Source organism: Euleptes europaea, chromosome 7 (genome assembly GCF_029931775.1).
Source record: "Euleptes europaea isolate rEulEur1 chromosome 7, rEulEur1.hap1, whole genome shotgun sequence".
Classification (NCBI taxonomy): domain Eukaryota; kingdom Metazoa; phylum Chordata; class Lepidosauria; order Squamata; family Sphaerodactylidae; genus Euleptes; species Euleptes europaea.
This window is the reverse complement of record NC_079318.1, coordinates 464847-488053: the sequence shown is the minus strand read 5'-3', so window position 1 is coordinate 488053 and position 23207 is coordinate 464847. Positions and strand designations below refer to the sequence as shown.

The window sequence follows — 23207 nt, the reverse complement described above, 5'->3', positions numbered from 1 at the left end:
AATGTGTGTCTGATTTTTTAACTCCCAGAATTACATCCGTTTGGATACCTTGCATTTCAAAAGCTGACTACTTTTCCCTAGCCGATTGATCGGAATAATGCAAAAAGTAATAATATAAATCTCAAGACAGTATGTTTTTAAAAATTTGGCTTGCTTGATTCTGTTTACATTGAAATCAAGACTGCACAGATTCCTCCATTATGTGTTCTTTTTCATGTTTCTTCTAGGCATGTTAATTAAAATATTTAACTGGAAAAGTATAGAAAGACTGAGCACAATAGTAGCAAAACTTTGAAGCTTCCAAAAGCTTTATCAAATGAACATAACTCATATTTATGTGAAATTGGTATATGTTAGGATAATTACTGCTGTGCCTTTGGGATAAAGGAAGTACCATCAGCCAAATTATACAAGGGCGTGGATTAAATCAAGCATTACTCTCTACTTGGCATCAGTCGCCGTTAGTTGCAAAATCAAGATATGACATTGGGAGAGTAACTTGTCCAAAAATGTTCCTGGCTTTTTTGTTTTCCTCTGGTTACCATATAATTTTTTTAAAAAAAAATCCAACTATATGAAAATATTAAGTAGAATTCCGTATACAGGAAATCTGAAAAGAGGTATTAACAAGAGTAGATTTTTAAAAATAGAACTACAGCCATGATTTAAATCACCAAGAAGAAGAAGAAAGACCAATTGCTTTAAACCTGGTTTCTCATTTTAATAAGCATATCTGCAAATTTGGTGCTGTAACAATTAATACATACTAGTTTACAATTAAGAAAAACCTTTATATAATACAGAAGCACAACTCAAAGGTTTTGGTTATGTAACCCTACAGAGACAGCAGAAGTAATGTACTTAGAGGTAAGAGACATTTATTTTTGGCTTTCTGAAGACTTGAAAGAATGCTGTGCAAAACGAGTAACTTAAAGGCTGCAGCGCTGCACCTACTTACTTGGAAACAAGTTCCACAGAACAAAATGGGATTATTCTATAATCAAAGATGTCCGTGCTGTTCGGTTGGTAAAGTAATAGTTTGAATACATTGCAGAGCTCAAATTGGTGGAAGGCATAAAATAGGAGCATGGTCTATAGATGATCCTAGTTGCATAAAGAAGCTAATCTTTTGGATTCTAATACCTGTGTTGATTTGCAAGTATCTGGTCCAGTAGGAAGACCACATTAATAAGTATAATACATGACTTATTATTTCACTTATAAACTTAACTTAGAAGTCAGATTTTCCCCATAGTTCTTTACATAGAAAAGCAGCTTTTTACTTAATCTGTTTTGTTGATTAAATTTTAAGCCATGAAAAGTGTAGGCTTGTTCGCCTGAATTCATGGTTTGTTTGTATTACAATTGGATTTAGTTTTAAACAAGTTTTTAAAAATGAGATCATTCTAAGTGGGTTTTTAAAAAAAATTAAAAACCAATTTATTACCATTTAATTGCTAGCTTTTGTCCACCCTGGCTGTTTCACGTACAACACAGACACAAAGTAAGATGTGTTTTACTTTACAGAAATAAGAGAGGAAATCTCGGTATTATTTCTGTTGGCATATCCCCCTTCCCAGAAGAGTGACAGGAGGAAGGGATAAGAGTTATTCCAACTACACTCTCCCCTCTGCTGTTCCCTCAGTTCATGAGCCCTCCATCTTTGGCATGTGGCCTGCATTTACCTGTTGTCTGTTCTGTTTGAATAGACGGTTTTCCCCCCAACCAGAAAACAAATCTGCACTCACCTGGATCCTTTTTACTGATATGCTGGCTTACTTTGCTTGAAAGATGAGGCCAATAGACTCAATGAAGAATGATACTCAGGCTGACGCTTTGGACGCCATAAGAGCAATGGCCAGCTTTGCTGGGTGGATTCCAAGGAGGGTGTCAAAGGTCAGTGAAGGTTGGTTTTTTTCCCTCTTGGTGGTCAATGTGCAGCTATGCCATTCTATTAGGAGCAGGAGAGCGCACTAGTCGGATCTTACCATATTCCTTCTAGTGATGGGGTGAGATCACCTCCTACATTGATGAGAAAGGATTAAATCAGTATTGGTTCTCGTAGGTTATCCGGGCTGTGTAACCGTGGTCTTGGTATTTTCTTTCCTGACGTTTCACCAGCAGCTGTGGCCGGCATCTTCAGAGGAGTAACACTGAAAGACAGTGTCTCTCAGTGTCAAGTGTGTAGGAAGAGTAATGTATAGTCAGAAAGGGGTTGGGTTTGAGCTCAAACCCAACCCCTTTCTGACTATATATTACTCTTCCTACACAGTTGACACTGAGAGACACTGTCCTTCAGTGTTACTCCTCTGAAGATGCCGGCCACAGCTGCTGGCGAAACGTCAGGAAAGAAAATACCAAGACCATGGTTACACAGCCCGGATAACCTACGAGAACCAATGAACTCTGACCGTGAAAGCCTTCGACAATAAATCAGTATTGTTTGTTTCCTTTTAAGGTATTTAGTTCTAAGCCATGCAATGTGTTTGAGGGATGTTGGAGTAGTATTGAGTGGAAGGATTCTGGATCTGTGATTGGCTGTGAAAGAAGGACGTGGGGGGTCCAACTGGCTGATCATAGTGTCAGAGTTGGAAGGGACCACCAGGGCAATCTAGTCCAACCCCCTGCACAAAGTGCCCTCTCCTGCTGACTAGACACTGCAGCCCTTTCCTTTTCAGGGGAGCTCTTGGAGGTGAAGCAACTGAGTTTGTCTGGTGCAGCCAGCCATTGTTTGGGATACCAGGTTGTAACACAGAGTGCCTTTTACCAACTGCTGGGTAACATGGAATGATTGGTTGGGGGTGGGGGTTGCCTTACAATTCAGAAACTGCAAATTTCATGATCCCTAATAGAACACGCTGCTCCTGATTCATTTCACATTAATAAAGGCGCTGTATTTAGCTGTCTACCCCCTCCCTTTTTTCAAAGGAAGGGAAATTTGCTTGGGAAAAGAATGGGAACTTGTAGGAAGGTTGGCCAGTGACTGGACTGAACTCTACATTGCTTGTTAGTTTATTATTAGATTAGATTCACACTGTAATCTGCTTTGAGTTTTAGTGAGAAAGGTGGACTATAAATATAGTAAATAAATATTTTGAGTGATTCACAGATCTATAAATTCTGGGCCTGAATCAAAACGAGGTGACCTTATTTAAATATGTGTCTCCCACTTTTCTCCCCACTGGGTGCTCAGAGTGGCTTACAATAACAACCATGTGAAGTAGGTTAGGCTGAGAGAGAGGAAGAATGACCGGCCGAACGGGTCACCCAGCAAGACTCCTGTGGGGATTTGAGTGGGGATTATGAACCTGGGTCTCCCGGATCCTAATAGGTCGTTCTGTTAGCTTGCCCTGCTGGCTGTGTTTTTAAGCTGTGTAAGTTTGTATTTTAATGTCCATAATTTGAACTTTTTCCTTATCAATAGTTGTGACATTAATCTTAACTCCTGTGCATTTGTTCTGCCATGTTTATTTGCATGGCTGTCTATATTAGCTGGGGTTTCCTCTGCTGATCAGTATAGTAGGAACTTAAAGAACTATTTAACACTTTATATGGCAGCCCAGTTAGCTTGCTGGTGTTTGATCCAGTAAAACATAAAAGGTGAAGTGGAGATAACATACAGTCAACAGACTCAAGGGAACACCAATCAATCATGTGTCTGAAGAATTTGGTGATGCATTTTTGCTTTACATGTTTTCCATAGTATATACTGGTGAACATGAGATGTTCCATAGAGCATGAAACAACTCTAAATAGAATATGTCACCTCACTACAGAGTCCTATATATACCTCAATACATACATTTAGTTCTTGTAAGTCATCAGAGCTTGCTTTTAGTCAGTGCATCAGTTCATAGAGAGCAGTACAGGAAAGAAAAATTTTGCTCTGTGCGTTGACCGCGCTCATGTTATCTCCAAAGATTTTGCATTGCAAATGGTTCGTGAAGGGGTTTAGATTGTTATCATGATGTCACAAGTTCAATCAAGGTGTATATGGTAGAAAGGAGAACCTTAGATAATCTAGGCCAATAATCCCCAACTTGGTGCCCGTGGGTGCTGTGGTTTCCCAAAGCAAAGTACTAATCTTGGCTTTCCTCCATCTCTTTGGAGCCGTAAGGTGCTTCTGAAGAGTCCAGGAGTGGTCACCTTTCTGTCTGTGTAGAAAACCCATATAGAGAAACAGCTGTGCATCACAGGAGGACACTTGGCTTGTAACCCCCCAATATTTGATGACTGGACCTAGTCCCCTTAGCAGCCATTTGGTCATGGCACCAGCTTAATGTTCTCAAAATTGCCAAAGTTCCCAGAGGCTCAGAAAGGTTGGAGACCCCTGATATAGGCTAATTTTACTGAAATTGAGGGAAAGGTCTGCCTACCCTCTACCATTCTCATGCACCTCCCATCCCTCTGGCCATTGGCAACCCAGTCCAATCACTACATTTGTCATGTGAACATTTATGATCCCCATTCACCAACTGAGATCCAATCCAACCATCTACTATAAGGACGAATCTCTTACACATCAAGGACAATTTTGCACTATACATTAGTCCTGTAACCCTGTACATCCAGATTGTATTATTAGAACATATAAAAGTTGGAACTTGAATGAGAAGCAAACCCCCTCCATTGGTCAGTATAGGGAAATTTTTGAAGTGTTAGTTTAAATGTGAGACTAACAGTACCCAAATTTGTGTTGTTAAGCATAATTTGCAGGTTTGTTAATGAGCAAGAAAACATGCAAATACTTCACATAACAAAGACAATTTTCGTTGTTCCTTTCCAAACATGAACCCTGCTGTACAACAGAATTTCAACGCATCTGTTTAAATTAACTTTGCTTCTGGTCTGTGCCATATGAGATTGGGTAGAATGAGTCTATACTAAAAAAATCCCACTTGGTTCTGTAGCAGGACCTTCAGGTATTATGGTGAATAACCTCAAGTTCTTAATCCACTTCTGCATCTTCCATGATTCTACAGGGATTTTAACATTTGTGAGAAAACATGCAATGGCTACTCCGTAAGATTGCTAAAGAATCATTAGGTGTGTGTGTGAGATGCTAAATATATTTGATTCTAATCTCTAATTTAAAAGTTCGGCTTTTATTGCTCTTATATTTGATGTAACAGCTCTTCATTACAGCTGGGTGCTCTGTATTCTGCTTTTGAAAAAAATGGTTCAGGAATGTCTCTGTGACTGAAACTGCAAAGTTTAACTTACTTCACGTATTGTTAGGGGAAATTGGAAGGGGGTTTATTTGAGAATTGTTTTGTTATTGCTGTCAAGTACACTGGAATGGAAGCTAGGTCTCAGAACACTGCTGACAAAAAGTTCTCAAAAACCATACCATGATGGGACATACATTGGCCTCTCCTTGAACCATCTCACCACTTCTAGACTGTTCTCTCCAGCTTTCCTCTCCTAGCCACTTTCCTGACACTAACCCATCCCTAATGGCCAAAAGGGTCCCATCCCTCATGGCCAAAGGGCTGCCAAGAGCCACCATATACAAAGATTTTCTGTGCTGCCCCCCACATACCAAGCAATAAGTTCCAACTCAAATATGATATGAAAACAAATCACGTGATTTGCCTAGTTCCATGGGTCATCAGACTGATCAAGTTACCCCTGAATCTTGTATCGCTAGTTCCCTCCCTCTTGATGGCCCTAAGTGTCTGACATCCATGCATTGGATGTCACATTTGAATTGGAGCTTTAAAGACATAGTTTGAATACTTAGACATACAGGCATGGATTTCATGCTTATACTCCTACACATGTATAAGGTTGCCAACCTCCAGGTGGCGGCTGGAGATCTCCTGGCATTAAAACTGATCTGACAGGGATTCGTTCACCTGGAGAAAATGCCACTTTGGAGGGTGGACTATATGGCATTATACCCCATTGAAGATCCTACCTTCCCCAAGCGCTACCCTCCTCAGGCTCCACTCCCAAAATCTCCAGGTATTTCCCAACCGGGAACTGGCAACCCTGGTTGGGATCTACAAAGCTCTTATGCAGATGTGAAGTCCAGTGCATGAACTCTGTTCATGTTAAGGGGGCAGATATACATACTAGTGTATACACCTTAGTAGTAAAGTCTTAAAAGTGGATGAGTAATGTGCACAGCATCAAATTAGTATATATTTTAACTGTTTTGTGAAGACCGTTATTTTGTATGAGGTATTGATTAGTGAAAATCTGAGCATACACTCTGACTGATACATACTTGATCCATTAATAAGAGAACATTTGCCAAATGTCTAAAATCAATCCATTTTCAGATTAATTATGAATCAAGATTCATGTTCGCAGTGATATCACCAGGCCTAAAAGCTTCTCCTGAGCAGGTCAGGCCCTACTCTGCTACCTCCTATATTATTTACTTATTGAGGGATAAGAGAAGAAAGTCCAATTTAGGCTAGGAGAAACAAGTGCTGCAGAATGGTCTTCTGTGCATTGATCATCAGAAGCACACAGGACCTGCTATTAATGCGATACATTACTAAGTAATTCTTAGAAGGGTTGATGGGGGTCCCATTGAGGTAGGCAGGGATATGGAGGTCGTAGGAACTCTCTAGGCCTTGGCAAACTCCTGATTATGTCTTCAGGACCACAAAAGTGCCTTGAATTATCTGGCCTGGATTGGCCCTTCCTGCTATTCTCGTCACCCACAATGTCATCTGAATGTCTCAGTTGGCAGGAGGATCTGATCAGTGCTGAGAGGAGGGAAGCAAGGTCAGATACCTCTTGCCCCAGCATGTTCCAAATGATATTATTGTTGTACATCAGGGCCTAGGAGGCCTTTTGAACCTTTTTTGGTCCTTTTTGGAATCCACAGATTTCTCAGGTGTGATGTAAACTCAAAGCAGGGACCTAAAGTAGCAGAACCCACTCCATAACCCAGTGGTAGTGTCCAGATGTGGTCTGAATCCACCCTAAATTCTTCCTTGCAGTTCAGTCATACATTAATTTCTGAGTCCTTCCCCCTTGAACTTGAGGGAACCCCTGGAGATTTGGGGGTGGAACCTGGGGAGGGAAAGGTTTGGGGAAAGAGAGATCTCCAGAGGAACTGATTTCTGTAGTCTGGAGATCAGTTGTATTTCCAGGAGATCTCCAGGTCCCACCTAGATGCTGGCAACCCAAACAATAGCTTTGCAAATACACCTGTAGTAATGCTTAATTATATTGTTCTATCATCATCACCTTTCCTTCTGACACACACACACATACACACACATTTATAAAAGGAAGTGAGTTATTGCTTGTCATAGGTTAGGAAGTTACAGTATTTAAAACACAAGTACTACTCAACGGCCACTGGAGCAATTTCCAAGCCAAATACAGTGAAAAAGATGTCTTTCCTTCCAAAGGCAAAGAGAACAGAGAATTAACTCCTTATGTGTAAAACCTGTGGCCTTGTCTTACAGCTGAATGTGTATGAGTGTAAGCTATAGTTTTATGAAACAGTTTGAAGTTGGACTCTGGATCTAAAAGGGTTGAAGACTACTTCTCTAAAACATTCAGTTAGTGTATTAGATTGCACCTTTTGCTATCTGACCTTTGACAGCTGTAATGTACAAGGTCATGAGGCACATACTTTATCATTACATCTTAAGCTGTCTTAACATCATTTGTTATTCACTTCACAGATGATTCTTTTGAGCCAACGGGGAAAAAAACTTTCTAAAATTGGATCTTGAATTGGCAGCTTCCACTTATCTGAAATAATATTTTCTTTGCATGTTGTTATGGAACTTCAGTATTTTATTAGTTACTGTGTTTTGAAGCATGATTTCATAAACGTTTAATAGACAATGTCTGTTTTCTGATACAATTTGCCATAGAATTCACTGCCCTGACTGTATCTTGAGAAATCATCTAGCCCAGCCAACAGGCCTAACCTACCGTAAAGCCGAGGAAACTAGTTTGGGAAGGAGGTGTTGTTTAGATCTTTCAGCTCAAAACCAGGAAAGTTCATCAAGCTGTCCCTGCTCATTCACTTACAAGGCTTAGTTAAAGTTAACCCATCTGGGAAGGAATATTAGCCCCCTTTTTTTTAATGTTTCAGTCTTGGAAGTCTTCGGGTGCCTTCCTCTTTCACACACACACGTGTTCCTTCCCTCTTGTCAGAGTCATCTGGTGGTTGAAAGGCCCCTGCCCCCGCCCCCCCTTGCTTAAGGCTCAGCCCTAGGGTTGCCAACTCAAAGTTGGGAAACTCCTGGAGATTTGGGAGTGGAGCCTGGGTAGGGCAGAATTTGGGTAGGAGAGGAACCTCAGCAGGGTATAATGCAACAAAGTCCGCCTTCCAGAGCATCCATTTTCTTCAGGGGAATTGATCTCTGACATCTGGAGATCAGTTGTAATACCAGAAGAGCTCCAGGTCATACCTGGAGGCTGGCAGCCCTACTCAGCCTGCTGTGTCAGCCTCTTGAGCTGATTGTCTGGTGGAACTCCTTGGCAACTGCTCTTTGTTCTCCCAGCCCTTGCCTATACACAGGAAGAGTAGGCATTCAGTGAGGCCTTTTTATCAGCCCCTGGCTCTAAATCCTTCTCTGACTGGTCATGTGGACTTCTCCATCTCTTATCTCCAGACTAACTGTGGATGTTTTCACCAAGCCCATTCTTGATCAAGCACCAAACCACTGTTGTTGCATCCTGTCCCCACAAGCACAGTCGGCAGCCATCAGACAAGGGTATATCAGGCTCTTGGGCATAGAGACACCTGGCTGACTGAGCACCTTGGAGCTGTTTAAAATTGGTAGTTTCTTTAGCAGCCATTGGAATATCCAAAAACAATTCTTTCCTTCTCAGTTTCTCTTCTCAGAATTAACTGTTCATGTCTTCCCAACACTTTTGTATCTTTGGCCTCATGAAATGCTTGTCATCTTTATAATTTCCCTCTGTATCATGTTATCTTTATAATTTTCTTCTGTATCATGGTCAGATTATCTTTTTTTTTAAGTGTAATGCTCAAAATACTGCATAAATACCTTGATTCAACCTAAAGTGGTTATACCTTTTCAGCCTTTGGGGGGTCTGGGCATATGTGTTTCCCACTATGCAGAGAAGTATATGATGTAGTTTGCATGTGTGCTTCTTTACCTGTTGTAGTCACCCCTAAACATTGCCCCAATATCAAGGTAAAAGTGGTTTGAGTTTACAAACAAACAGACCGGCATTGCTCACTCGTTCCAGACCGGAGACAGGCAGGTTAGTGCAGAAGGATGGGGGGAAAGAGCCTTGTTGTAAGCCTTTGAGCAAAAGCATGCCATGTACAGTACTTAATTATCTAAAGTGCTCTATAAATCAGTGTTATCATCCTTGTCATCATCAGCGTTGATTTGTTGTAAGATTCCCATGGCAAAGATGCTAAGGGAAATAAGTATGCCATCTAAATTACAGGGCATTCTAACATTGTCTCTAAAATTGTTAGCAAAACAGTAACTGAAATGCAGCGTGATATGTGGAGGTGGGTTCAGATCAGCCTGTCTGTTGAAGCCTTTATCGTGATGGGGGGCGGAGGGGGGGGAAACGGAAGTAATTCATATCTCTCCTAGTGACTGTCCACAAGTCTTTAGGGAGTCTCACTGCATAGTTTATGAACCCAGCCTCTGTATTATAAATGATGAATGTGTTCAGTTGTGTATAATACAATAGCCATGATCTAGCCAAACGTAAGCACTTTTAAATTTAGTTGTTCCAATCAAGAATGTTCAGCATGAGTCTAATCTATGGGTCTTCAAAGTGCTTTACTACTTCTGGATCGTGTGCAACACATTCTAATAAGTAGGGCTATGGAACTGGTATATGTAGAACTCACTGGAAGACTGACTAATTATTCCCAGTTTGTATCATTAGAGGTTATACGCCAACATGTCTAACACTATTCCTTTAAACTGAATTGTGTTTTTTGGGAACTGGGTATTATTATTATTTAGAGTTACATCTAGCAAAGATGCAAATGAATAGAAAACTATAACTGGAGCATATGTAGCCCTATTAACATTCAAACGACTCACTAGTGTGGACATATTCAAACTCAAGTGTTTTTAAGATGGTGGGCAAGGTAGCTCTTTGAGGTGGTGCCATCTAATTACATATATAAATAGCTTCCAGTGTTCAAATATTTGTGAGGAAATCTCTTATGAGTGTGACTAATACAGCTGGCTTAAAGTAGGCAAAGTGCAGGTGGAGGTTGTGCAAGCTTTCCCATGGATGCTTGCCAATGCACCTGAATAATTTTGGCCTAAAAACTCCCATAGTCAAGAATCTAGGCATCTAATGAGCAGGTATCACCTAGAGCACTTAACTGAATGGTGTGTGCATATGTGTCATATTTACTTGCATGTGTATACTGTCTTTAATTTTGGTGGAGTTCTGGCTCACTTACAGTAGAGTTGGTTTTGGCTTGCCTGTCTCTTGACTGTTCTTGAATTGAAGTTTCTTTCTTCAACAGTGTCAGATTCATGTCAAATTAATAAGTTATTCATATAATGACATACAAGTTTTCCTTATTCTAAAAGCTTCTAGACACACATGATAATGAAAGCCGGTAACACACAGTGGTCAGTGTGTTGAACTAGCATGGGGGAGATCAGTTCAAATCACCACTCTATTGTCATGAAGCTTAGTGGATGCTCTTGTGGCAATCACTTTCTCTCTGCCTAACCTACTGGGGTAGGGGGAAGAGAACTATGCATTTAGCACTAAGGAGGATGGGTGGGACAATAAAGAAATAAAATAATAATAGACCATCACATAAACACCATCTGAAGATGAAAGTGTCATATGTTCAGGCTGTCAAGTCATAATTACCATCATATGACTGAGACAAAGGGAGAATAGTTTCCCCTTGTCTTCATGGGCACAGGGAAGAGAAAAGGTCTCATTTTAGTTGCCACTGGGTTTTTATCTTAGAGTTGACTTTCTGATCTCTACAGTGGGAAGATGAATTTTGGCAAAGGCAAAATATCAAAGCAGAGTTGAAGGATCCAGCTTGAACAAAAACTACCCAAGAAATTTATTGGGGAAATGAAAGCTTTTTGTGAAGTTCTACAGATTTTTTCAGAGATGTCTGTACTAGGGGTATGCAAAAAAAAAAAAGTATGTTTTGGATTTGGGTTTATTGGCCCTGAAAAATATTGGTATTCCTGATATTCCTGAATTCCAGTACCGATATGGTATTCAGATTCGGGGTTTTTTCAGGTTTCCGAATTTTGGGGGTCAATTATTTCCTATGGGGAAACTTTCCAGGTGACTGGAGGGTTTGTTTTTAAAGTTACAGGCACCAAAATTACAGAGGAGCTGCTGGGGCCTATCCCTTAAGTAACCAATTCTATGGGCCCCTGAACAGGGTGCCCCCAGCCATCCCCATCATTTCCTATGGAGGTTGGGGAACCCTCCAAGTTCCTTCCAGGGCAAAAGATACGTCTCCAAGCAGCAATCACTCGTCAAATGTCTCCCATGAAGAACCAACACAACAAGCTTAACAGAACCATTGCAGAGCCCAGTAATCCCAGTAGAACCACAAGCCAATGTGCCACACCAAACAGAACCAAAATCAAACCAGAGAATCTCTGCAGTGGAAACTCCAGGTGAGGGGACACTTTTGCAAGCCCAGCAGAACTAATGGCAATGTGCAAAATGTCCAGCAGAACCCAGAGCCACTGTGGCAGTGCAAGCCCAACAGAACCAATGTCAAATTAGAAAATCTCTGCAGTGGAAGCTGAAGGGGGGGACACTTTTGCAAGCCCAGCAGAACCCAGTGCCACTGTGGCAGTGCAAACTCAACAAAACTAACATCAAACAAGAGAATCTCTGCAGTGGAAACTCTAGTTGGGTGGGCACTTTTGCAAGCCCAACAGAACCAATGGCAATGTGAAGAACGTCCAGCAGAACCCAGTGCCACTTTGGTAGTGCAAGATCAACAGAACTAGTGTGAAACCATAGCAAAACAAATCCGAGCAGTGAGCAACACTGTAAAAACTGCAAAGGGAACACAAGGCAACTCTGGAGAAGAAGAAAAAAAAAACTTGAAACTGACAAAGACACCTGAAATTGACACAAGCAGCCTGGCAAGCCCGTAGAACTCCCCCCCCCACACACACACACACACCCCAATGCAAAAAGAAAGGGGGAAAAGAAACAAAAAAATCCAGTCCTTAGGATCTTCCCAGTAAATCCTGAATATTTTCAGATTTTTCAGGACCTTTTTTTCAGTTTCCTGAAAAATTCCCAGATACATTTGGGATGCCAAATATACCCGAAAAAATACTGATATGGTATTTTTGAATATATTTTTGTCTCAGGTTTATCTGAATGCACACCCCTCTACATTATGTCCCCTCCCCAGCAAGATTTGCCTAAAGCAAATTTTGAGTCACATTTGGAGTTTCCTTTTGGGCATTGTATTTGAGGAATGTCAAAATGCTTTCAGTAAGACTGCCCATTTTGGGGGGAGGGTTCTAAATTTTTCAGAAATTACATCAAGAAGTGAGGAAAGAGTGAGCTTGCGTTGCCCTCATTTCCATCACTCTGTGGGCCAAGTACTTCTTATTAAGGGCTGTAACATTGTCTTCCTGAAGAAACTGACCAGTCTTACCTTGTTAGTACAGTAGGCCATATTTTGTCTCTACAGTATAAGGATCAAAAGACTCTGTTGGTGAACCCGCATATGAAAGTCCATGAGTGTTGTGCCATCAAAGCAATGGGTTTGATGGCACAAAATGAGTTTCAGTTTTCCTTTGTATTTTCTTTGCTTCTGTATACACAATAGGTAAGCCTGTCAGAATACAGCATTTGGAATTTACAGGGGAGGATCCTCCTCTCCCCTCCCTGCTTATAAAAAGATGTCTGTCTTTAAAAGATGTTTTCTTCCTTAGAGATGTACTATTCCCAATCAAAAAATATCCATAGATAGGGGAAAGATTTGCTTGTGCTTAGTAGCCAGTATAATAATATATGCGAAAAAGCAAAAGGGATAAATAAATCCTGAGCTGGAATAAAATAAGCAGCAAGATGTGTGGTGACAGGAAGTCATATGATCAAAGGGAATGCACTGAATAGCTTATTCATATTCTTTCAGATAAAATGCATAATGCAATGAAGAGGTGTTGTTATCATTTCTGGTGGGGGAGAAACCTTTGTGTGCATGACTCAATGAGTCAATTACAAGGAAAGATAGTGTAGCTTTTAGATAATAGTGTCAACTTGAGGCCCCAAATGGTATGTGGGCATTGCTTGTGCTACTTTCCCAAATCATTTGAGTGGAAATATTGGATTAGCTAACCTCGTGTCAGGTCTGATAGTTATGTAAACCCTCCAACTGTTCCTGACTGAAGGAAGCATAGTTTGGGCTAAAAGAAGCTACTGCTTCTTTTATTCAGGGTTTTGTGAAATGTATCCTGCCATCATCATGTTTTTAAAAATACAATGATTTGTTAGACTGAAAGGGGATAACAAGCAAAATTTCACAGCTTTGTCTTTTGACAGGGAGCTTCATCCCAGTAGGAAATCCTCTTAGAAGAACACTATCAGCTGGACTGCACACGGTAAGAAGTTCTATTTTTTTTCTTTTTGCATATAAAAAAAGAATTTAAACTTTTAAAATCTTTCTTCACAAGTCACCATTGTACGGAAGCTTTCTTATACTTCAGTGATAAAAGGACCGCCTTCTAGAAAATAATAATCCATGTAGGCTTTCTGCCTCCTACAGCTGCTCCCTGAAAGTCGAAGAACAAAAGATCCAATATTATCTTCACACAGTGTGCTTGTAATTCATTAGAGTCAAGTATAGCTTACTGGAATTTTGTATCCTTGGTATGTCTTTGGCTAGATGTCTATGGTGAATAAGGAAAAGAGATCACAACTGGAGATCGGCTTGGATGTTCATTATTGCATTGTCAGTTGACAGTGAAATTAATTTAACATTTTCCATTTGATTGTTAGTTAAAGCTTTTTGTTGTTACCTGTTGTATAATAACTAGTATGAAATCAGAATTGGCCGTGGTATTTAGTGGTAGTGTATAATGTCTCTTTTTAAAGGTTTGTATCCCAAATATTTCCTGTTCCTGTTTCTTGATTTGAAATGTCATACTGCTGTAGCAAATTTAGAAAGAAAGAGAAATGGGCTTTTCCTGTCATTGATATTAGCTGCCTTGCACTTGACATTGGAAAATTCTGAATGCTGCATTAAAGTGCTTCCCACAAAGGATTTGTCAGGCATATTTAATTCTTGTAGAAATCCATGTTTCTCCCTCATCTCATTCAGCCTCCTCCTTCACAAAATGCTTTGACTTAATACTTGACTATGTTTTAGTGCTCCAAACTAAAGCTTTGCAGAAATTTATTGTATGCTCACAGAGCTGACATAAAAGCAGAGGGTCCCAATTCACTACAGAGCAGGGGAACCAATCTGTGTACTGATCACCACCATATGCACAAATGCCTGAAGTCAGTAATGGCTGGACAAGAGTTGGTAAACTGAAGTTAGATAAGAGAGGTTGTTGATGAAGGGTGGTTTAGCTAATGATGGCGGTGGTGTTCAACTGGATGGGGCTGCACTTTTCCTTAAGGATTAAGCTTGCATCTTGGAGAATTGTTAGGTCTACCTCTTACTGTGGAAAGCCAAATGACTTCTGTAGCACCATTATCATCTTAAGAAGATAGCCACTTCTGGGCAGAGAGAACCTTGCCCTGGTTATACATGCTCTAATTTGGACTGCGACAATGCACTATACATGGGGTTGCCCTTTATGACTGTTCAAAAACCTCTGCAGTTTCAGAAAATGACAGCCAGATTTGTTAATTTGAACTTGTCAAACTGAACATGTTTCACCATTGTTAAATAATCAGCACTGGGTCCCAGGTTGTTTCTGGGCATGGTTTCAACTGCTGGTTTTGATTTATAAAGCCCTACATGGATATCTGAATTATAACCTACTCCCATATGAACCTGCCTACTCTCTGAGATCATCTTCTCAAGGGCCAGTTCACTCATTATGGTGGACACTGGTAGAGTCCCAGGTTGCCACCCTATGCCCTGTATAACAGTCACATAGGAGTTGTGGGTGTGCAGTGCTTGATTCAGATTGAGACTGTGCCATGTGTGGAAAAGAGGCTTAATCCTCCCCCTCCCCCCACCCCAGTGCCATTTTCCCAACCAAGAACAAGCTTGGGAGTTGCTTCTTTACCCACTGGGGAAAGCCACATTTATATTTGTGAGTTTCGCCAACATACCAAATAGCACATCCCATGGATCATTTCAGGTCAGGAAAATGGTCTCCATGCATGACTCAGGCACTCCATGTATGAGAACTGAGGAGAACCCACCACTCATGTGTAACTGAGCAGTTGACTCATGTGTGACTGTTACACGTGACACAAGGTGAGGATTAGGACCCAACCTGTGTACTCTGTGATGTGTGAATTGGCTTGCTACTCAGGAGTGTCCTTGTCTTTTGAAATAGGGCACATGGTCACCAGAGGTAAGATGTTTTCTGTGGTGGTACATGGTTTATGTAATGCTTCAAAGACCTTGCAGGATATTAATTTTCTTTTTCTTTAGGTGCCATATTAAGACATTTTTATTCTTCCAGACTTTTGATAAATTTTAAATGGTCTTTTCCTGCTGTTCTAAGACTCTCTTAAGTAATTATTAGTTTTACTGTGTACTTGTACATGTTTTTATGCTACAGTTTTTAGCTTATTGCTATTTATTTTCTGGAAACCAAAAGGGCTTTTTTGAGATGACGTATAAACTTCTTAAATCAATTATGCAGATTAACTTCTCCTGGTACGGCACTGTCACCAAGGTACGCCCCTGTGTACCGGAGTTCCCTTGGTGCTCAGTAGAATCTCTGGATAAGGGATGGGGCAATATTTCTGCCAAAATATGTTTTTGTCTTTTTTTGTGATAATTTGCTTTGGATTTAATCATTTCTCATAATTATCAAGTGCCGTTGCTTAGTTAGTACTGAAAAGTCCTACCTTTTGATTACAGTGGCCTATAAAATTTCAGAGCAACAATTTTGTTTATATATTTGGAGATGTTAGCCCAGAATCTCTGTTGACGGTTTTAGACTAAAGAGGGGAAGAATTCATTATGCTCTTCATGTTAAACTTCTTTATTTTTAATGGCAGTGGTAGAAAACGTCTCCTAACAATATGTAAATTGGCATCCTTTTAAAGTTGAAAGTGAAGTGTTTCTGATTAAGGAAGAATGGATCAAAATTGTTTTGGAGTATGTTTGAATAATCTTAGCAATTGAATTATTTCACCTATTTTTCCTTTCATTCCTTTTTAAAAAATCCCTCTAGGCTTTGTCACAGCAGCTGTGTTTGCATTTCTTTTTTGTGTTTGTACATTGCAGAACTCAATAAAGTGCAGCCTGGCACATATTTTCATCTAGGAAGATTATAGATTCTCATGCTCATTAAATGCTTGAAGGACTATAATCAAATAAGGATCATAGTCCTCTGAAAAGCCGGGAAAGCAACAGTGGTAGCACCAGCAGTAATTTAATGATCCATGTTGTATAAAGACCAAAGCACACACAACACAGTAGTTTTTTACTTCTTACATTGATAGCATTTTAACTACTGTCACTCTTGCTTCTTTTCTTCCCAACTAGTTTATAATCATGGGGATTTTTTTCTCCACTACAAAATTCATAATGAAACCTGAAGTTACTTGGGAGTTTTGTCAGTCTGATCTGTCCTGAGTTCAGCTCAGCTGGTTTTAATACATCACTGATATCTCTTCTTTACGAAGAAGTAGGAACAATGTTAATTTGTCTCGCAGACCAGTTAAGGGGATAAATAAATAGAATACTGTCATTAAAACACTTTAAATGCTATCTAGTTAATTATACTTTCAGTTAAGTCCTGTGGATTTTCATGGAAGAGTTAAGCATGTGTTTATCAGCCTATTAGTTCCAGTGGGTGAAGGTGTACGTGCTTAATTTTGACTGGATTATGCCTGCAACATAAGGCAGCCCATCTTTTAAACTCAGGCCGTTTTAAGACACAGTGTTTGATGCAGCATTGTTGCCTGACGTTCAAAGCAAACAAACCAAAAGTGCTGCTGGGCTAGCACACACTTCAGGACAACTAAAATAATTCTCTGAATTGTTGCCTAAATCCAAGGCTTGTTTAAGTGAGGATATAGGTGAGTTCGCACACTTATCCAGTTGATGATCGTCTTTGATGGAGGAGAAAGTGCTCGCAGATACTCATTCATGCACTCAAGGATATAAAGCTTGTGTAAAGCAAGCCCCTTGGCGCAGAGTGGTAAGCTGCAGTAATGCAGCCCAAATCTCTGCTCACAAGCTGAGTTCGATCTCGACGGGAGTCAGTTTCAGGTAGCCGACCCAAGGTTGACTCAGCCTTCCATCCTTCCGAGGTCGGTCAAATGAGTACCCAGCTTGCTGGGGGTAAAGGGAAGATGACTGGAGAAGGCACTGGCAAACCAAACAAAGTCTGTAAACAAAGTCTGCCTAGAAAATTTCGGGATGTGACATCACCCCATGGGTCAAGAATGACCCGGTGCTTGCACAGGGGACCTTTACCTTAACTTTTTAAAGCAAGCACATATGTAGGCCTGCTGTACTTGAACTTCCCCTATCCCTTTCTTGATCAAGCAGATTGGGCCCTTGTCAATATGGTCCTCTGCACATAGTGGCTGAGTAACATGTGAACCAGTTTTTATGTTACTTTATGTTACATGCTGAGAAACACACAGTTCCTATATATCTGTCATCCTTGCTTAATATGGGCAGTTGTTTGATTGAGTGAAAACTGGTAGCTTGAGACGAAGGATAGGATACAATAAATTAATATGCTAATACCTGTCAACTGCAGCTGGGCATTAGATATGCTAATGAAAGTTGTATGTAAATAATACTAACTATACACATATAAAAATCTACCAGATATCTGCTGCCTTCTCTAGCAGGCTATACATCTAGTGTGACTATATTAATTAGGGATTGTATATGCCTGTTGGCACTCTAGCAGCAGGCAGGAGAAAGATTTTTTTTTTTTTAATGGCCACTGGTGATGGTGTGATGTAACTTCCAGGAAAATCCAGAAGTGACATCATACCTCACCTAGAATCTCCAAAAACCAGTGATTCCTAGAGAGGAATGGCATCACTTCTGGGGAAAACTTGAAAGCAGTGTCATTTCTCTAGGAATCACAAAAAAAAGCTTTGGTTTTACATAGCCACAACCCCCCCCCCCACACACACACACACACCATGTCCCTGCCCTTGAAACTCCTGCCTGTCTCCAGGCATGTAGCTCATAATTTTACAGGTTGCAATTGCATATATGAGTTTACTAGACTAGAGAAACAAGAGCGAATTAACTGAATGCTAAATTGGTAAAGAAATTACCAAGTGGAAAGAAAGCCTGTAATATGTAACATCGAGGTGCTTGAAATGGTTGAGGGAGCTTCTCCATGTGGTAGCTAAAATGCCTAGAACACCCCTCACTGTGTGATTCACCCTCACTGTATAAAGAAATCTAAAGGTCATCAGCCTTATCACAGTGCCAGCTGATGGAGGCCTGAAAGCTCCATGATGAACTAATAATCCACACTGCAAATTGCTCTATACCAGGGGTCCTCAAACTACGGCCCGCGGGCCGGATCCGGCCCGTCAGGGTCCTGAACCCGGCCCCTTTAAAAGGGTGCAGCCGCAAGGTAATGCTGGGAGGAAGTGACCACCGGTCACTTCCTCCCAGCTCCCTACACACGGGAGGGAAGAGGGAAGAGAGACAAGCCGCGAGGATGCAGGTCCAGCCGCCCCCCTGCTCTGTGCCGCCCCGGGGCTGCTGGGCCGCCACTCCCGGTGGGCGGGATGCAGGCGGGCGCTTGCCAGGTGCTGCGGCGCCAGGTTAGGGCATGCCAGCAGCGGCGGCTGCTGATGGGCGTGGGCGAGCACCGCGGCAGAGGGCCGGGCGGGCTGGGGTGCGCTGCACAAGAGCTTCAGCTTCCGCCTGCGGCAGGGCCAGGAGCTGCCACGCTTGGGCTCGGGGCTCCTGCGCATTGCCGCACCTGCAGCGAGGGAGCCGCTGCTGCCACCGCCTGCCTGCACGCCTTCCCCAGCAAGCGCGACCTGCTCTGCCCGATGGCCCGGACGCCGGGCCCCAGCGGCAGGGTGGCCTCTAGTGACTGCTGGCCGGCCGGCTCCGGCGCCAGGAGCGCACCTCGCCCAAGGCCTTCGTCCTTGCTGAGCCCCGCGAAGCCCACCGAGCGCTCCCCCCCAGGGGGGAAAACACTTTTCAGGTCAGGAAAGGCCTCGCCCTGCGGAGCTTTCCCCCTCTCGGCCTGTTGGGGGGGGAGAAACACTTTTCAGACTCCCGTTTCCAGCCCTCAACGTGCCTGGGGAGCGGTTTTGCGAGGGGGTGGGGTGGGCTGGAGCATTCGGATCTTTGAGGAGAGGGAGGGAGAGTTGTGTTCGTGCGCATGCATGCGGACTGTGTTTTGACGATGCTTCCTGGCGTGCCTTCACAACTGCCTTGCAGGGTTGGTTATATGGTTTCTGAAAAGGGAGCTGAAGTTGCAGGGGGAGACCGACTTGCCCAGAATCCTGAGGTGGAATTCACCCCCTCCCCTTGGTCTGAGTTCACACCCATCTTCAGATGCGAACCTCAGAGGGCAGCCTGTGTGCCCGCTTCCTGCTTGTCCCATGCCATGCCATGGGAGGCATCTGAAGGAACTCCTTTCTGTGCCAGTCCTGCCCCAGGCCCCTTGTGCCAGAAAGAGCGACCTCGCCCCCTCCTCCTACTCCAGGATCGGTGCCAGGGCAAAGGGGCAGCCATGAGCAGCTTGTTGTTAACTGACTTCTCGCGGTCCTCAGGAACTCCCTGCCTTCTTTCTGGGAAAGCAGGATGGGGGGGCAGCTGGTGTCTTGGACTGACCCCTTGGATAACCGCTCTGACCGCCATGCTGGGCCTGGGGGTTGCCCTCCTGGAGCAGGGGTAGAGCAAGCCGGAGGGTCGCTTTACGCCGCCTTCTCTGGGATGGTCCGTCAGAGTCAGCCTCGTCCACTCAGACTGGCAGCTGCTCTCTGGGGTCTCAGGCCTCAGAGGTCTTTCTTGTCACCTCCTCCCTGCCCTTTTAGCCAAAGATGCTGCCAGGGGTTAGCCCTGGGACCCTCAGCACGCCCAGCCGAAACTCCTCCACTAAGCCTCTGCGGAGATTTCAGAGATTGGTATCTGAAGAAGGGAGCTGTGACTCACGAAAGCTCATTCCCTGCCAGAAATTCTGTTGGTCTCTCAGGTACTGCTGGATTTTTGCTCTTTTATAGGGCTACAGAGATTTCAGGGTGGCGCCCCTGGTCCCCCTCAGTACTGCCTACTCAGGCTGGCGGTGGCTCTCCAGGGTCTTGGGCAGAGGTCTTCCACATCAAAGATTCAAAACACATTCAAAGATTCCACATTCAAAGATTCAAAACAGATAAAAGGAAGTATTTTTTCGCACAACGCATAGTTAAATGGTGGAACTCCCTGCCCCAGGATGTGATGATGGCTGCCAGCTTGGAGGGCTTTAAGAGGGGAGTGGACATATTCATGGAGGAGAGGGGTATTCATGGCTATTACTTAGAATGGACTTGTATCACTTGCTATGACTAGCAGTGACAAATATGGAACCAGATATTGACCATCTCATTATCCAAAAGCAGGCTGTGAGAGTTCCCCCTTCTCTGAGTCTATTTCTCCAAATCAATTGCTCAGGCGTTGATACGGAAACAACAGATTTATTGAAGACATCAGGAGATGAGACAGGCACAGGTAGAAAGTTGCAAGTGAGGGGCTTATCGGGTTTACAGAATATATTGACTCCAGGGCACAGGGGCACTGGGGTTCACACTTATTGTTATGGGAAGTTACAAGCTTGGCATAATACAAAACATCAAACGAGTCCCAGGAAGTCTGCTGAAGCTATCACACTTCCAAGGCCGCATCGGCCTGAGGGAGTACTGGCAGGAAGAACAGCGGGGGGGAGATACTTGGGGCAATCAGGCCAGGCGCCTGGGACCAGAAGGTGTGAACTGCTTTTACGAGTTCACTGATAACAAAGCAGTTGATGGAAAGCAGAGACCCAGAGACCCTCACATTCTGCCCCCCTTAAGGCCCCCCTCCGGGGTCCTCGAGAGGGCGAGGCTTATCGGGATAAGCGAGGTGGAATTCTCGAATCAAGCGAGGGGCCGCCATGTGGGGTGCTGCCACCCACTCGTCGTGCGCGGACCCAAGGTTTTTCCAACGAACAAAGTAAAACAGTTTCCCTTTCTTCCATTTGGAATCTAAAACCTTGGACACTTCCAAATGGGTATCCCCTCCCACCACGGTAGGAATCTCGTGTTCGGGAGGGGGGTGGAACTGGGGAGCTGCCACATAGGGTTTGAGGAGGCTTATATGAAAGACCGGATGGACTTCCTTGAGGGTTTTTGGGAGTTCAAGTTCCACGGTAACTTCGTTGATCACTCTGGTAATGGGGAAAGGTCCCACATAACGGTCGCTCAGTTTTTTGCAGGGACGAAGAGAGCGGAGGTTTTTGGTGGACAGATAAACTCGCTCCCCCACCTTAAGTTCCCATCCCGGAGACCGGTGTTTGTCTGCCTGTTCCTTGTACTTGCTTTTAGCCCTCTCAAGGTTTTTGAGCAGCCACGGCCAGGTAGATTTAACTACCTGAATCCACTCCTGAAGATCAGGGGTGGACTGGAGATCAGGCGTGACGGGGGCGGAACCGAAGGGACCGAATTCCGTCCCGTAGATCACTTGGAAGGGACTAAAGCCGGTAGAGGAATGGGGCGCGTTGTTGTACGCATATTCGGCAAATGGCAGCAGGTCCACCCAGTCGTCCTGGTGGAAATTTACATAGCAACGCAAATAACATTCTACCACCGCGTTTACACGTTCCGTTTGACCATCAGTTTGGGGGTGGTAGGCGGAAGAGAGGCCCTGTTCCTCCACCCCCATCAATTTTAGGAAGGCTCGCCAGAATTTGGCTACAAACTGGACCCCCCGGTCGGAGAGGACCTTCCTCGGGATCGAGTGTAGTCTAAGGACGTGCGTGACAAATAGTTTGGCCAAGCCCTGGGCCGAAGGAAGACCCGCACATGGAACGAAATGGACCTGTTTGGAGAAAAGGTCCGTGATTACCCAAAGAACCGTCTTTCCCCGACTGGGAGGTAGGTCGGTGATAAAATCCATGGCTATGACTTCCCAGGGACGGGAGGGGTTCTCAAGCGGTTTGAGAAGCCCGGGGGGTTTTCCCATCCGTTTCTTAGCTGTGGCGCAAGTGGGGCAGCTGCGCACATACAATTCCACATCGGATCTCATACCGGGCCACCAGAATTGCCTCCTTACTAGGTGAAGAGTCTTTATGAATCCAAAATGACCCGCCAACCTGGCACCATGTACGAGTCCCAACACCTCTTTGCGAAGGGAAGATGGGACATATAGCTTTCCCCCTTGTACCCACCAGGTGTTTGTTCGTTCCATGCCAGTGGGGAGGAGATGGTGCTCCTCCTCCTGTAAGGAGGCGTTCCGGAGCCGCTGTTGGAAAGCTTCCGGGATACCCTTGAGCGTAGGGGGGGTCCCCGGTTGACGGGCTTGGGACCGGGTAGTGACGGCTAAGCTTGGGACCTCCCCTCGCTGCTCGGGAGTGAACAGGGAGTCGACCGGGCGATCGAAATCGTTGCGATACTGGGGAAGTCGTGACAGAGCATCGGCTAGGGCATTTTCTTTGCCAGGGACATGTTTGAGGGTGAACCGGAATTTGGCGAAAAATTGAGCCCACCGAATTTGTTTGGCGTTGAGCTTTCTAGCTCCCTTGAGAGCCTCAAGATTCTTGTGATCGGTACACACTTCAAAGGGCAGTTCGGCTCCTTCTAAGAAGTGCCTCCATATGGTGAGGGCATGTTTGACCGCTGCCGCCTCCTTCTCCCAAATAGCCCAGTTGATTTCGGACTGGGAAAACTTCTTGGAGAAGTAGGCGCATGGCCGCAACCGCCCCCCTTCATCCCTTTGCAATAGGGCCCCCCCATGGCCACATCCGAGGCATCCACTTGCACCACAAAAGGCTTGGTGCAATCCGGGTGTGCTAAAACGGGCTCGGATGAAAAAAGCAGCTTTAAACGTTCAAAAGCCTGCTGGCACTGGGGGGACCATTGCAAACGGGCCGAGGGAAGCGCGG

The 23207-nt window shown here is 43.7% G+C and overlaps 1 protein-coding gene across 1 annotated transcript in view; it reads left to right on the top strand.

Annotated features, from left to right (window-relative positions):
* AHI1 (Abelson helper integration site 1) overlaps positions 1-23207 on the top strand; it is a 142221-nt gene that overhangs the window by 92273 nt on the left and 26741 nt on the right. Inside the window, 1 exon segment of the mRNA XM_056853225.1 lies at positions 13498-13556. Within this exon segment, the coding sequence (XP_056709203.1) occupies positions 13498-13556 (59 nt within the window).